This window comes from Hirundo rustica, chromosome 6 (assembly GCF_015227805.2).
Source record: "Hirundo rustica isolate bHirRus1 chromosome 6, bHirRus1.pri.v3, whole genome shotgun sequence".
Classification (NCBI taxonomy): Eukaryota; Metazoa; Chordata; class Aves; order Passeriformes; family Hirundinidae; genus Hirundo; species Hirundo rustica.
Window position 1 is genome coordinate 49,786,778 of NC_053455.1, and position 15,714 is coordinate 49,802,491.

Sequence of the window (15,714 nt, forward strand, 5' to 3'; positions counted from 1 at the left end):
GAAACATCCTTATTTACTGATCCCTCTAATCCCTCTGATCCCTTGTGATGCTCAGGTCTAGGTGTAGCAATGAACTATGACAGAATATGAAGAAAGGAGACCCCTTGTCAGCAGCATATTTATGCAAAGTAGAGCAACTGAAGCATGTTCTTGATCTCTTTGCTGAATCAGAGCCTGTATCTTCTTCCTGCCAAGGCAGAGATCTAATACCACTCTAAATGCACTAGTAATTCTAGAAGCCCTAATGAAAGTCAAGATAACACCATAGATTTTATAAATAAGGGTCTTTATTTAGAATACTGTTGAAAACATTCTTGGCAACCACTTTGTATAAATATATAAAGTTTGACACAACAAACCAAGCAATATTAAATAATTTTAATTTTTTCCCCTTTTTAAGTTTTGGGTGTTGTTTTTTTGTTTGTTTGGGGGTTTTGGGTATTTGTTTGTTTGTTTGTTTGTTTTTGTTTTGTTGGTTTTTTAAGACCTGGAAGGCAACTCTTATTTACAATTATACAAAAGTTTTATAAAAAAATGGTCCACAACCTTATTTTGGCCAGAACAGGAGTAATAGGAAGGATTTGTCATGCCACAACTGCTGTAGATTTCTATTTTTACTCCACATTCAAGAGCCAGCTTCCTATTCCCCATAGCCCAGATTAAACATTGGCCATTTCATGGTATACAATTTTATCTCTAGACATATTAAATAGCTTAACAACCAATAAATAATTATATGTACTTTGAAGTGATACAGGTTTGAAAAGTTATATAGTTGAAGGAATTTTCAGTGATATTTTAAAACTGTCAAGTCTTAAGAAGTCTTTTCAGCCTTAGAAGGCAGGTCTTGAACAAGGCCAAACAGAGCAAATTGTTTTCAGCGCAGTCCACCTGGAGGGGTCCTCATAGCACTTGGTAGACGGGGTTGCTGACGCTGTTATCCTGGGGAAGTGGGGTGCAGTTGGTGGGGGAAGGAATTCGCACTCCACTATCACTCAGACTCACTCCTTCTGGAGGGGAACAGGGACTCCCTTCGGCAACGGTTTCCACTGGAGGCAGTATAGGGCACGTGGAATTATCTGTGGAAATCCTCTCTACAATGCTTGAGAGGCAATCGAGACTGGAAACAACAGAACTTTTTCCATGTTTTGGTTCTAAAAAACAGACAAAAGAGCGCTCAGATTATCCAGTCGGTACTTAACATCAGTGGGCATACACATTTGTGAGCATGTGAAGACTCAGAGGAACTGAATACTGGTGAAAGGCACCAATTATCAGAAAACAGATTGTAATTTCAAAATGGAAGAGAGGCCCAAACACAGTGTGCTGCTCTGGGGACAGGGAGAATCCAAGGCTTCACTGAGTCCACAGAAATGGAAGAGGAGATTTGAAATCAATCATACATTACTCCAACTCGGATCAATGATAGAGTAAGAAGTCTTCATGTAGAAAATGATTAAATGCTGAAATTAGTTGCAGAGAATAGCATACTTCTACATACTTCTATCCAACTGTTAGATTTGCAAAATAGGAAATACAGCTATAACACATCCCTGTATTTACAAATGTACCTAGAGGAAATCCAGTGCCTCTACCAGCAGCAACTGCTTGCTGGGTGGAAAGGCAGGCTCCTCTCTCAGCCCAGCTGGACATGGAGCAGGCACAGGACAGCTGCTGCACTGCTTGCCTCTGTCTCAGTGTTTCACACTGCTGTTAGAGCATGTACTTACCATTTGGGGATTCTGTGTAGTAGCTGCTGTCATAGCTGTTCCTTCTGCGAGAGCTGCAAGGAGGCCCGCTGTACTCCATCTGGGAGGGAGAGAAATCCCAGTGAGGTCAGACTTTTACCCAAATCCCAGTAACCATCTAATTACATATTTCAGGCTCTGGTCTGTGCCATCATTCCAGTCCTGGCTGAAATGCCATCAAGTTGTAGATTCTTTGAGTAATGAAGAACATATCTTGGCTGGAAGGGGATCCACCCCAGAATATTTTACGTGGCACAACTGTTCCACAGGAAAGTTACCACTATTGCATCAAATGCTGCTTTACAGATGAGATGAGGCTTTCCAGCATTCTGATCAGATACAGCCCTTCATGTATCTTTAGTTTACAAGAGAGGGACTGAAAGGAGAATTATGTCTTTTTAATTTAGTTTTTGAAGATTTTTCTAAATATTAATTCCTCTTTAGAAGTCTCTGTCTACCTCGTCCCTTTATATTTTCTTCAGTTTGTCTTCCCATTTCCATTTCGTATAAAAAATGCTCTAGAACAATGACTAATATATGTTTCCAATACTTTAACCCACAGTGAAACTCCTCTATTAAAAGAGGCTGTATCTTGAAGAGGAATCATTTGTGTAAATCTCTCCAATCTGTTAAGTATCTCATAATCACAGATACTCAACTCTGTAATGATTATCCCCACCAGAGCACAAAAAGCAATTTCTGGTCTAAAAGTATAGTTCATGGCCTATCCAGAGAGCTGTCCTGGACTCTAGTCACCGTATCCCACCAGCCCAGAGTTAGACCAGAGGCTGAACTTACAGGCCGAGCCAAAATATGTGGTCATGAGGCACCCTCTCTGGCACCCACCCTTCTTCTCCCATGCCCATAATGTACAAACAGGACTGAAAGCCTGGATTCTCCTTCCTATTGCTTGTAAATATCGGGGGGTGGATGAAGTGAATGAGAAGAGAAACAGAGAATCTTTTTCTTAAGGGTCAAGAAAAACAATTCTTGTTGCTTATACCCTCCTCCTGTTGTCATGATGAATGGCAGAAAACAAAACCCAGACTCTTACCAATTCCCGTGTAACTACCATGTCCTTTGAAGGATTCAAAGGTAACCATACAGCAAAAGATGGAAACAGAGATGCCTCAGGAGCTATGGGAGCACAGGCACTGCCCCCAAGGTGCCCATTCCAGGCAGCTTCCCAAAGTCCGCCCCCAGAAGCTTTGCCCTGGCTCCTCCAGGATATGGGGAACCTGCCTAACTTCTTATTCCAGGGAACAAAGTGTTTAAGAGATTCTTCTTCTTTCCCTTTTCCACTTTTTCCAAGTGGGGACCCCACCTCCCTTTGCTGCGGGTGCTCAAGGCACAAGAAAGGACTTTGTCATCTGCCTGGGGAGGTACAGAAGGCAGCTGTTGTAGGAAGGGTAGGAAGAGGCCACCCTCCCTGCTCAGGTTCGGACCAACAGCGTCCAGGGCACCTCGGTGGCAGGGAGCCCTCCCAGGGGCACTCACCATGCCATCAGAGCAGTTGGAGCGGGGGCTGGAGGCATCCGATTCCCCACTGTAGTGCTCCAGCACCGGGTAATAAGTGTCCTCCTGCTCCCGCAGCAGGGCCTGCAGGCTCTCAATGTAGCGGATGGCATTGCGGAGGATCTCCACCTTGGGCAGGCGCTGGTTGGGGTTAGTGGAGGTGCAGCGCTTGAGGGTCTCAAAGGCCTCGTTGACCTTGCTGAGCCGCCGGCGCTCCCTCATAGTGGCGGCCTTACGGCGGTCGGCGTTGGTTGTCTTCCTCTTGCACGCCTTGCACGCCCACAGCAGGCAGCGGCCAGCCTGGTGGTGCCCGCTGGGCGCCCGCACGTGCTCCTCCTCGTGCCCGTGGTGGTGCGGGTGCTCCTCGGGCTTCAGCAGACCCCCGACGTGCACCAGCCGGGGGTCCAGGTCCTCGAAGAAGTGCATGTCCGACGTATTGAAGCACGGGTCATCGTAGAAGTCATCGGCGGCTGTGAAGGAGCAGAGGGAGCCCTCTGTCATCTCCATGGGGCCCAGTAAGTCCATGGGGGCGGCAGAGGGAGCAGCGGCAGGGCCAGAGGGGACAGCGAGGGGCTCGGAACGAAGGGGCCTTCGATCGGGCTGTTCTGCGGCCGGGTGGGTGTACAGAGCCGAGACCCTCGCAGCTTCTCCCAGGCGAGGCCACCAGCGCTGGCTGCCGCCCCGACCCCCTCCCCAGCTGCGCCGGTCCGGGAACGCTACTCGGGGCTATATTTATGGCTGAGCCCCCCGGGGCGGCGGGTCGGGACGGGGCGGGTCGGGGGGCGCGGCCGGGCGGGACGGGGGCCGGGCAGCGGCAGCCGGGGCGCTCGGATGCGCGCTGGGCTACTTTTCCCCGTCTGGGTGTTTGTTTGTTTTGTTTTGTTTTGTTTTGTTTTGTTTTGTTTTGTTTTGTTTTTTCCCCCTTTCTCAGCAGCCAGCCCTGCCGCCGCGCCAGGGAGAGCAGCCGCCTCGATGCCCAAAGGTGTCGGGTGCTGCCGGCCGCTCGCCCGGGGGCACAGCGGCGCGCCCCGCTGTCCCCGCACACACCGGTGACGGCTGCTCTGGTTCCTCACAGGGAAGAAGCCCCAGCCCCTGGACAGGTCTGAGCGCGGCTCTGCGGCCACACGGGTAATTACTGCGGGGGGATTCGTGGGGGCAGGCGGTTCCAGGGGACACCGCGGGCAGCCGGGACTGTGCGGGAGGGCAGGGAAGCGGGGACACCGCGGTGAGCGGGGAGGTGCGGGGCACAGGGAAAGCGGGGACACCGCGGACAGCGGCGGGACGGGGCCGCGGCGGCGGCCACCCGGTGGCGCTGCGGGCCCGTCCCAGCGGGAAGCGCCGCCGTGCCCGCGGTGCGCCAACCTTTCTGCCGTCAGGAGCCCCTGCGAACACTGGCATTCCCGGGTTCCTCTTCCAGCTCTCTTCACCTTCACTCGGAAACCTTCGGAGAGATGGATCTCACTCCGTGCCGTGGAGTTTTGCTGCGGTTGCGCTGCAGATGGGTGGCTTGCGCGATAAGGATTTATTTCTAGCAGTGGGAGAGTTTGGAGCTGGGGGAAATGGGATGGGTTTTGGTAGCGTCCCTCAAGAGTGCCAGAGGTTTTACTCTGGTTTTTTTGAGATGAGAAATTAGGTTCTTCTCCGAGGAATTCAGTAATTCAAACATGTGATTTCACTGACTTAATGATTAAAATAGAACTGCATATATTTAACGTCCCACAAGCAAAAATTAATTTATGTTCTGCAGTTATAAATATTGGTAAAACTTCAGCTCATTCAAAATCAGCAGCAGAGCTCCGTCTTCAGTGGGACAGAGGGCTTACTGACAGAATCTCAAAAGGTAAAAAACATCCATCAATGATCAATCCCCAGTCCCTGTGCCTATGACTTCTCAGGTGGGGTGTCATGATGGTGGCTTGTTTTGTTGTTAAACAATTTTTTTTTTTTTTTTTGCAAAAATTCATAATTTGCAAGCCCCTATTTTCTTACTTAAATAACTTACTTAAATATCTTTGAATACAGACCCAGATAAGAACTGTAAGTTGCAATCTGTCAGTATCCCTAAAAGGTAAAAGTTTTATTTAAAGATAAAACTGTATGTTTTGGACTCTGTAGAAATTCATTCTTTTACTGTATTAGATGCTGAAAAGCAATATGTCCCAAGCTGGGAGATCAGCTACTGGCCACCCCTACACATTTAGAAATGTATTTCCCAGCTGTTTCTGAGAGGCAGAGTGGCAAATTTGTGGAGACAAATTCAGTGTTATTACAGACGTTCTTTGATCCAGAAGAAATATAGTTGTTTTTAAATCTTTATTGAACAGCTAACAAAGCAAAAATATATATTTTATTCAAAATATTTCAAGGTATACAATAATGTAAAATAAGTTTAAATAAGGCAGACTTTTATGCTGTAACAACTGAACATGTAAAATGGGATATCAAGGCTTGGTGCTGGCAATGTGACCCACTCAAGACACTTAAACTCTCTTCAGACCATTGGCTTAATTTGGGAATTTTACCTAGTATGGAGTCAGTATTGTAGCCTATTCTGCCACTAGCTTTTATGCCCCAGAAAAAGACACTCAGGGACTTGAATGAGTAGGGGTTACCTTGGGCAAAGTGGTAACAAACAGTGGGGCTTGGACAAGCGCTACAGGGGCAAGCACTACTCATTTGCCAATAATTGCCTATGAATGTGGGCTCAAGTGCATTAATTCCTCCAAGTGAAAAGGTCAGCAGAAGGCTGTGACCACACAGTGAATTCCACACAGTGGTCTTCCAGTGAAGGTGCCCTTGAGGATACCTTCCTTTGGGTTTGGACATACTGATCTCCAGACATCCCATCCAGTCCTAACAATTCTGATTCTGTGATTCCCTGCTGCTGCCACTGTTAACTTCCGCTTTCCAGTGTAATTCCCAAAGACAGGATTTTGCAGAAGGATGTTGTCATGTACAAGGAGGCCTGAAAAAACATCCTTGCAAAGAACAAACCCTGAGATGCTCTTCTCAGTTTTGTGTGGCCACAGTGGAGATGATGAAGGACAGAACAATCTCCACTTGGAGACTTTTTAAGTGCATTCCTCATTTTGGGAGCAGACAACCACTGGTAGTGCTAGTATGGCAAGCATTTACATCATTAAACCTCTTTGGAAGCCTCTGGTGCTGTATAATTTCAGTAAAGATTAGATCTCTCCTGAGCTTCTAGTTTGGATGCTATGTTTAGGATACTGGTGCTGCACTAGCTATTCAGAGCTGTCCCAGGCTGTGTGTTTGGATTGTCTGGGCACTGCTTTGGAAGTACAGATGCAGGGAATGTGGATCCACAAGCATTCAACAGAGAAAGAGAATTTTCAAAGTTTCTATAAGAGCTGTTGCCTTTAACCTAGTCTACATTCATCCTTGATATAATATTTTTCAGGATGTGATTGAAAAGGAAGCTGGGAAGGCAGAAGCAGATTGTACTTCCTACATTGAGAAACATGGGTAGACCCATCGTATACACAGCTGACAGGTATTGTTAAATCTGAGACCACATACATAAGTGTGTGTGCCCTCTCAGCAGAAGCAGCATGTGCACAAGAAGAGCTTAAGAACATTATCTACAGTAACTGATTGATTTCTCTTTTCTTTTTCAAAAGATAGAGGCTGGGGAAATAGCTGATTGTGAGTTTATCTGAAATTAACTGAATTGTCTTTTCAGGCAGTGGGCCCAGAAAGTGTCACAGCAAAGTAAAAGGGAGAGAAAAAGACTTAAATTCCGAGAGTGTGTGGATACTTTTGGTTAGAAGATGAACATGAGAAGTCTAAGAAACAGACATGGCGCTACTTCATGGAAAAATAAGAGGCAAGTAAGTCTTGCTCTGAAAATTTTAAAAGTTGGGTTCTTTATTATGCTGGACTTTGTTTAAGGTAAAATTTAAGTGCTGTAAACCATGGAGGAGGCTGTAACTACATTTCAGAAGGTCATCAGCTTTTAAAAGGTGAAGGTTGTTGTACAAGTAAGTCAAACATTACCAGTAGTACATGAAGTAGTTTTACCTGGCATTAGAGTAGAATTCAGTTAGTAGCTTTGCTCTGCTCACACGTAGCAGGCTGTATTTTAATACTGAGGGATGGATTCCATTGCTCTTATTCATGTTGAGTTGCAGTCAGTGGAACTAATTGTTGAATAAGGTATGCTCAGCAAGAGGATGGGTGATGGAATCTAGCCCAGATGGAAATATCTTTTAAACTCCTGCTGTATTAGAGAGCAGCAATCTCAACACAGGCAAATCTAGCATGATTCTAAAAGTGCTTTGAGCCATTCCTGTGGCATATGGTAGTATTTTTATAGATGAATACAGAAGTTGTTTTAAAGTGGTTGTGTTCCCCATCCCCACCCCAAAGTTGAACCACAATCACAGAAAAGATTGGGAAATCATCTGCATTGTAATTTTCTGTCCCATGTTTCAACAACAACAGAAGGTGGGCTTTGTAGAAATTGCTACTTAACTGCAAATATCGGAGTTTACTAGACATGTTTCATTGTGCAGTGCTTTTATAGTAATGCAGTTTTCTGGCATTTATTTTCATTCTGTCCTATTCTTCCATCACGCACAACTTCCTTAGATGTAGAAAAATACTGGCGCAGTTTTGTATACATATGCAAAATCTCTTGGAGAAGAATACCAGCATGCCAGGGTGGTGAATCGAGGAATACACTGGAGATGCAGACATGGAACTGAATTTATTTTCAAGCAAAACACGAGTATCAGCTAAAGCATTACACGAAAGTGTAAGGCAATCTTTCAGTGAATCAAACCTCAACTGCATAAAAGATGTCTATGACAAAAACTCCCTAACTGCAGGCAGTTGATCTAGCCAGTTGCTCTTCTTAGGAGACCTTGGGAGCCAGGGTACAGAATGAGGCACTCTGGTAAGAGACTAATGAGAGGAATTTGGACACCTCTGCACTTGAACCAAGCTGGCTAACACTGCCAGCTTGAAAGGCAAAACTAATGAGTAGCCGCTGTCTCTGATGCAATTCTAGTTAAGTCTGCTGTTTTTTCACTAAGATCTCATGCCCCTACTTGGACCAAATAAGGAGTATAAGAAATAGCAGGAGTGCCACAGTAGTACCTTTAGTGAGCTAGCTGAGATAGGGCTCTGTATCATAGTTAATCATCCTACGTTAAGTCTGGACAAAGTCCTAGAGCCACTCTCTTCAGTGACACTTGCAAAATATGCCCTAGAATGTCTAAAGTTCTCATCTAATAAGAACTCCTAATTTCTCTCTCATCTGCTTTCTGAGTATGAGAAAAGCCAACTAGGCAATAACTATAGAGAAATCAGCACATATTCCCATTTTTGAGGAAATGTTTGCATCTTCATCCTGAAGAAGTATACTACTAGAAATAGCTGATCAATAAATGCATTAGACTACTTACTTAAATTGCTACTACAATGGAAATAAGACAAAAAAACTTTGGCTTTGAACAAGTCTTTTTAAAAAGTTTATGTTACTATACTTGTTAGTAATTTAAAATACCAAATCATAATATAAAATATTCAGTAATATGAAACATGAAACAAAGTATTTGGATTTTCTGCCATGTAAAAGTTTCCTTGAACTAAAGGTGCAGTGGTTTCTTTTTTATTTGTTTTAATAAAAAGTATATAAATTCTTAAAATAATTTGCACTAACTAATCCTGTTAATCATTTAAGAGAGAGAAGAAGCTTAAGAACTTTTTGCATCTGGGAAGAATTGCATACATAAATGTGACAATCTAGCTGGCAACCTTGCTATCATTTAAAGCAGTATTATGGGCTAGATTTTGAGCTGTGACCCAGCAGAGGATGAGGGGATGTGGTATAAAGCAGAAGGAGCAGTAGAGCATCATGTCTCCTGAGTTCTGCTCCAAGCTTCACCCTTGGGACAGGTTTGCCTGAGGAGCTGCCCCGTAGCTGCAGCAGCCTCAGCATTAAAGGCCCTCCCTGCCCTGCTTCACCTTTGCTCCTGAGCCATTGTTACACTGTGGCAGCACCGTTGTGCAGTGTATGGTTGCATATATTGGCCCTATGCCATTTCTGTGCTGGGAGCATTCTTTCGGGGGTCGCTTCAGAGCTTCTGCAGCTCCTGTGCACTGCTGGAGAGGTGGGCAGGGGCTGCAGTGATCACTAGACTCTGGCTCTGTGCTGGTCCTGAACTCTTTCTGCAGCCGGTCCATAAAGTAATCCCCAAGACTATTTCTGCCATCCTGGGAACAGTCAAGCCTGCGAGCATTGGTCAGCAGATCTCCCATCAGCTTGATCTTCTGGATTTTGGGCCCAATAAATTGTTTCTTGATAGTGCTTGCGCTATGAGGGTCTGCATTTTCAACACTCAGGGCATAAAGCTCTTCGAAATATCGTAGCATAGTTTTCCATTGTACCATTGCTAACTCCAGGGCCTTCATCAGACCAACTGCATAATCACAGTTTGGTTTCTGAAAACAAAGACAGAATTGTATTTATTCAAAAGAACAGCTCATGTATCTGTATTCATCAATGGATTCCTGCAACTTAACTTGGTGCTCTAAACGAGTTGTACTAGGATTTTGCAACAACTGCTTCTAGTTTGGAGCATCTATTGCTTTTTGCAGGCTGTAAACACAAGTGGCAGAACCCAAGCACTTCTTCAAGGAACAGATTTACACAGCAGCAGCTATGCCTGAAGAGGATTCTTACACCAGGAAATCCAGTCATAAAATAGTTGGGATTGGAAGGGACCTTAAAATCATCTTGTCCCAATCCTCTGCCATATTATACTAAACCAGGCTGCTCAAGGGCCCATCCAACCTGGCCTTGAACGCTCCCAGGAATGAGGCATCCTCTACTACGCTGGGGAAATTTTTTCTAGTGTCTTACCACCCTCACAGTAAAAAGGGACTTCCTAATATCTAGCCTAAATTTGCCCTATTTCAGTTAAAAATTGTTATGCCTTATCCTTACCCTTTCCCTCTTTCCTGTAGGCCCCCTTTAAGTACTGGAAATCCTAAGCTCCTCCTTGATGTAAACTGAATATTAAGAAAGATGTTTACAATAGCCTTTTTACTTTCTGCAGCTTAACAGCTGCTATGATGGACCAAAGAGGAGCATTCTGTATTAACTAATTTGGTAGAGGAGAATAAGCCCCTTGGTCTTAAACAAATGAGGTGGGTTATTTTTTTCCTGAAAACTTTTGAGTTATTCCTTTGTACCTGTCAAAGCCCAAGTTTGATCTTAGTTCAAATTCTGTCATGAGCCGTACTTTAGGAAATCAACTACTGCCCCAAGCTGGAAGGTTCTCCTTCCTTACCACTCTTCTTTGGTGCTAATCATGTCTAAGTTTCTACTTAGGTTCAGTGTGAAGGAGACAAGTGGGCTGCTTCAGCACACTTTAAGGAGTCATAATCCATTATGGTGTACAGGAAACAGCAGTGTCCAGCTGAGTAAAAGAAAAGGCGAACACTGTCCATATTCTTTTGGGCTGGAAGGCAACCCCATCAAGTTAGGACTGTATGTCTGACAGTTTCTAGGCATCACAATCAAGAACAAAACCGTGTACACAAGTAGGCCAGATTAATTATATCTGAAAATCTAATAGTGGGTGAATGCAGAGATCTGAAGTACCAACAATATAATTCAGTAAGTTCAATGGATCACAGCTGCTTGAAAACTTGTTGACTACTACGCACCTGGATGGTTTTAGAGCAATAATGGCCCCCTCTTTCTTGCTGATACTTCACCAACGCTTCTGCAGCTTTTCTTTCTTCCAGAGCTTGATGCAGGAAGAACTTTGAAACATTTGGTAGAGCCACATGTGACTGATCAAAATATTCACCCTAAGCACACAAAACAGGAGTGTTAAGATTTGCCAGAGATGGGACTCACCTGCAGCAGAACATGGCTTTAACAGAACTTGGGAGACCTTTCCAATGGAAGGTGTTTTGTTCACAAGGCACCATCACTTTGGAGACTTTGATCCAATTTCTACAATAAATTGAGTAGTTAGAGTATGAAATTAAAAATCTATACTTCTACTGGAACTCCTATCCTTTAATATTGGTCCGGCAACTGTAGTACTGTTGTTACTCTTGCAGTACCAGTTAAGAGATCTTCAGAATATTTTATTTATGCGTGGTTAGCATGTGTGTTTTGTAATTGTGTTTTGTGGAGTGGTTTTGTTTTTTAAACATACTCACAGAATAGGGAACATAAAATTTATCCCTGCAGGCCTGCATTCCAGTCAGAAGTTATCTTTCAAAGGTATGAGAAAGATGAGGAAAATACAAAGAAGAGAACAAGCATAACTTTGCATCTGTTTATCAACTTTATTATGGGCAACAGTATTCCTAAATAATGGATACTGCTACTGAACTATACACCTTCAATATTAGATTTAGCTCATGCCTAGGAAAGCATGTCAGGAAGAACATAAATCTGTTGGAGTGAGTCCAGAGGAGGGACACAAAGTTATCAGAGGGATGGAGCACCTCTCCTGTGAGAAAAGGCTGAGAGAATTGGGTTTGTTCAGCCTGGAACAGAGAATTAGCTCTGGTGAGCTAATTGTGTCTTTCCAGTACCTGAAGGGAGCCTACAAGAAAGATGAAGTCGGACTTTTTACAAGAGCATGCAGTGACAGGACAAGGGGGAACGGCTTAAAACTGAAAGGTTTGAATTAGGTGTTTAGAAAAAATGTCTTTACTTTGAGGATGGTGAGACACCAGAACAGGCTGCCCAGAGAAGCTGTGGATGCCCCATCCTGGAAGTGTTTAAAGCCAAGCTGGCTCTGAGCAACCTGGTCTTGGGAAAGGTGTCCTTGCACATGGCAGGGGTTGTGGAACCTGATAATCTTTAACATCCTTTCCAACCCAGGCCATCCTATAATTTCAGAAGTATTATAATCCTAAATCCTCTGTAGGCCTTGTTCTGTTCTGTATGGGAATGTAACAATTTAAACCACTGCCATATTTAACCATACTAACAGATCTAATATCTCTTATATTTAGGATATTTTATCCATGGTATGGCTGTCTCATAAAAAGAGAAGTATTACAGGCAGGTAGCAAAGGAGAGCCAGCAGGTTACACTCCTTTGAACACTGGCTCTGCGCGGCTCTGATTGTCAAAGAGAATGAGAGGCAGCAAGCAGATGGGACTTTGCCAAGAACCAAACTGAGGAAGCTACAGCATCCTCATCTGCCACTGCCCTATCCTTATATGTGCAACATAGCACAACTTCTGTCCCTTGGACGTGTGTGTACAACACAGCACAGCTTCTGTCCCTTGGATGAGTGTGTCCAACACAGCATAGCTTCTGTCTCTTGGACATGCTGTGCACTAGACTACCCATAACTGCATATTGAGCTGTTGGCCTGTAGCCTAGGAGGGGCAAGCAACAAGTGTTTGCGTTTCCCATGTTCTTCTGCTTCTGATTTTCTTCCCTTCATTTCTCTATTAACCTGCTTAAATAGGAAATACTTTTATTTCAACTATGTTATTCTGTTCAGAAAGAAAATTAAGACATGTTAAACACAAGACAAAAGTTTATGTTTTTCTCTTGTATTTTTAGGACCATCTTGGGATAACCTAAACCTGTGCTGTACATACACACACACAACCATAAACCATTGAAGAGAAAGCACATACTGGAATGTTTTATTAAGAACATTCATTGCTTTATTTGCAGAATCCTTTTCCTCAAATCACTCATTCCTGTTTCTGTTGACAGCACAGCCAAGACTGAGAGTTTTATAACCAGCTTCTCAGTGCAAGTGTGCAGCACGACTTCAAGTGGAGCACAAGTTAACACATCTGCTTAACTGTTACGGTAAATCTTTTATGTCCATTATTCACTATTTAGGATGTTCACATTTCTAGGTTTGATTTATCCACAGTCAATTTCTAACAGTTTTCTCCATCCCATCCAGCTGCCAATCGCTACATTTTTCTTCCACAGGCTTAATAGGTTTTACTGCATACTTAAATTTTCATTGAACTTATACTTGACACCACACTCAATTGAAGGATCTTGGGGACGGATATACTGAATATAGTTTGTGTTGTTTCCTGCTGGATGTTTGGCATCAGAAGGTATGGCATTGATAATTTTGATTTTTTTAATTTTAATGTCCCTGTTAAGTTATATGTTAGCCTTAACACTCGATGTGTGGCCAGATGCAGTTTTGGAATGAATTTGACATGGTATCAGTGATACCTTTTATAATTTTATGTCCAAAGTTCATGCCTGTGGAGCAAGAAACCCTAAGCTATCCGCGACGTTCACAGACTATAGTTAACCACACGCAATTATTCAACAAAGTTTGGGCGAAGACCCCCTCAAGCGTTATACTTCAAAGTTTTTAGCACTCCCTGTTCCTGTCCCTTTTCCCCAGGCAAAATCCCCTCCGTGAATGACCTCGAACACACGAGCGCTCGTTTCACAGCCGGCGCGTGTCGGACCTTCCTCGTTGTTTCCGTGGCCGTGCGGGCGCAGCGGCCGCGGCGCGGCTTTGGCAGGAGCACTGCCGCCGGCGGCTCGGGGAGCCCGGAGAGCCTCCGAACCCCCTGGGTCAGGACACAGGCACCGCTGTGTCTGTGCTCGACTCTGAAACCTCGTCAGCCGGGCTCTGCCACCTCCTCTCCCCTCCGCCGGCGGCCGCCAGCGCAGGGCGATGGGGGTCACACACCGCCCGCCGTGCCCTCCCGTGGCCGTGCGCGCCCCGTCGCCTTACCAGCGCCTGCAAGCAGTAGTGCAGCTCCAGCTGGGCGCCGGTGACGCCGCAGAGCGCCTCCTCCACGGAGGGCGGGAAGCCGTGGCGGACGCGGCTGCCGGGCAGCGGGCGGTGCGCGGGGCAAGCGGGCAGCGTCACCCGAGGCCGCTTGGAGCGCGGCTCGGCCATAGCCGGCGTCGCCATGAGGCCGCCGCGCCGCCGCTGCGCCGCCTGATATAGCCGTGCACCTGGGACGCACCTTGCGCGCTGCCGCCCGCCCTCCGAGGGAGGAGGAGAAGGAGGATGTGGGTGCGGGTGCGGAAGCGGGGGGGCCGGCGGAGACCGCCATGGCGTGCATGGCCCCGGGCAGGCGCGGCGGCAGTGCGGACTGCTCCGGCCGTCGCGGAGAACCAACGCGCAAACATCCTAAATAACGAATGATTGACATAAAGGATTTACCTTAACAGTTAAGTAGATATGTTAACTTGGGCTCCATTTGAAGTCGTGCCGCACACTTCTGCTGAATCCTGACTTGAGGAAAAGGGTTCTGCAGTGAGTGTTCTTAATGAAACATCCAGTGTGTACTTTCTCTTCAGTGGTTCACGATTACATTTGTGTACATGTGTCACAGGGGAGGGGTATCCCAAGATGGTCCTATAAACATAAGAGAAAAACAAAAACTTGTGTGTTTGTCGTGTCTTAATTTTCTTTCCGAACAGAGCAACATAGCTGAAGTGAAAGTAATTCCTATTTAAACAAGGTAATAGATGAAAGCAGGGGAGACAATCAGAAGCAGAACAACTTAAGAAGTGCACATACCTGTTGCTTGCCCCTCCTAGGCAGGCTACAGGCCAATAGCTCAATATGCAGAATACATATCTGCAGAATATTCTGAGTTGGAAGGGGCCTACAAGGATCATCAAAGGGTTGGTTACAGGCACATGCCTTGATGAAAGGTATCTTCATTTTTTATAATTTGACATGATTTTGGCACAACACATTTTAAAGTGTATTGAAAGTGTATGGCAGAGTGGAAGCCAAACCACTACAATGTGGTATACAGAACTACAACTAAAATTCCATCAAAATAGGCTCTCATATACAGAAACCCATACTTCTCTACTCCTCCCTGCTCCGTTTCCTGTTTTTTCTTTGCCAGAGTGCGGTAGAGAGTAGCAGTGTACTCTGGTGCAGAGCATGTCCAAGGAACAGAAGCTGTGCTGTGTTGCACATACGTCCAAGAGACAGAAGCTATGCTGTGTTGCACACACACATCCAAGGGACAGAAGCTGTGCTGTGTTGTACACACACATCCAAGGGGCAGAAGCTGTGCTGTGTTGCACACACATGGCCAGGGCAGCGGCAGATGAGGATGCTGTAGTTTCCTCAGTTTGGTTCTTGGCAAAGTCCCATCTACTGCCTCTCATTCTCTTTGACATCAGAGCTGTGCAGAGCCAGTGTAACCTGCTGGCTCCTCTTTGCTTCCTGTCTGTAGTACATTGTCTTTATGGGACAGCAATAGCACAGAAAAAACTCTTCAAATGTAAGAGACGAGCCCTTTTCCAGGCAGTCACATTCCATACCTCCACTTCTGTCAGCAACATCTGAGAGTGTGTCCAGGCTGGGCTGAGGCTGAAGTGGCTGGTGAGAACAACAGGCAGAAGCAATCCTGGGGAGGGAGTGAGCTCTGAAAAGTCCTGTGAATTTAGCAGTGTGTGTTTATGTCTCAGGTAAAT

The 15,714-nt window shown here is 45.3% G+C and overlaps 2 protein-coding genes and 2 long non-coding RNA genes across 8 annotated transcripts in view; 2 read left to right on the top strand and 2 right to left on the bottom strand.

Annotated features, from left to right (window-relative positions):
- Positions 1-272: 272 nt before the first annotated feature.
- On the bottom strand, positions 273-3,957 carry MYOD1 (myogenic differentiation 1). The gene is made up of 3 exons (XM_040066434.2): positions 3,246-3,957; positions 1,731-1,809; positions 273-1,154 (listed from the first exon to the last, which is right to left on the bottom strand). The coding sequence occupies exons 1-3, from the start codon at positions 3,786-3,788 to the stop codon at positions 904-906; spliced, it is 873 nt and encodes a 290-aa protein (XP_039922368.1). The 5' UTR covers positions 3,789-3,957; the 3' UTR covers positions 273-903.
- Positions 1,750-15,714, top strand: part of LOC120753752 (uncharacterized) — a 32,362-nt gene continuing 18,397 nt past the window's right edge. For 2 of the 4 annotated variants that reach the window (XR_009207914.1, XR_005701215.2), the window contains exons 1-3: positions 4,088-4,391; positions 6,685-6,777; positions 6,967-7,114. This is a non-coding gene — a long non-coding RNA (uncharacterized LOC120753752). Of the gene's footprint in view, positions 3,779-4,087; positions 4,392-6,684; positions 6,778-6,966; positions 7,115-11,026; positions 11,165-15,714 lie in introns of those variants that run through there. The other 2 variants (XR_005701217.2, XR_005701216.2) reach the window with 2 other exon arrangements.
- The window catches only part of LOC120753751 (ferritin light chain-like), a 56,015-nt gene continuing 48,274 nt past the window's right edge, over positions 7,974-15,714 (bottom strand). The window contains exons 1-3 of one of the 2 annotated variants that reach the window (XM_040066435.1): positions 14,000-14,167; positions 10,962-11,108; positions 7,974-9,731 (exon numbers count right to left, since the gene is read on the bottom strand). In XM_040066435.1, coding sequence (XP_039922369.1) covers positions 9,228-9,731; positions 10,962-11,108; positions 14,000-14,167 — 819 coding nt within the window. In that variant the 3' untranslated portion in view covers positions 7,974-9,227. Of the gene's footprint in view, positions 9,732-10,961; positions 11,109-13,999; positions 14,168-14,437; positions 14,633-15,714 lie in introns of those variants that run through there. The other variant, XR_005701210.2, reaches the window with a different exon arrangement.
- LOC120753753 (uncharacterized) lies at positions 12,995-14,028 on the top strand. The gene is made up of 3 exons (XR_005701218.1): positions 12,995-13,095; positions 13,225-13,358; positions 13,661-14,028. It is a non-coding gene; the product is annotated as an uncharacterized LOC120753753 (long non-coding RNA).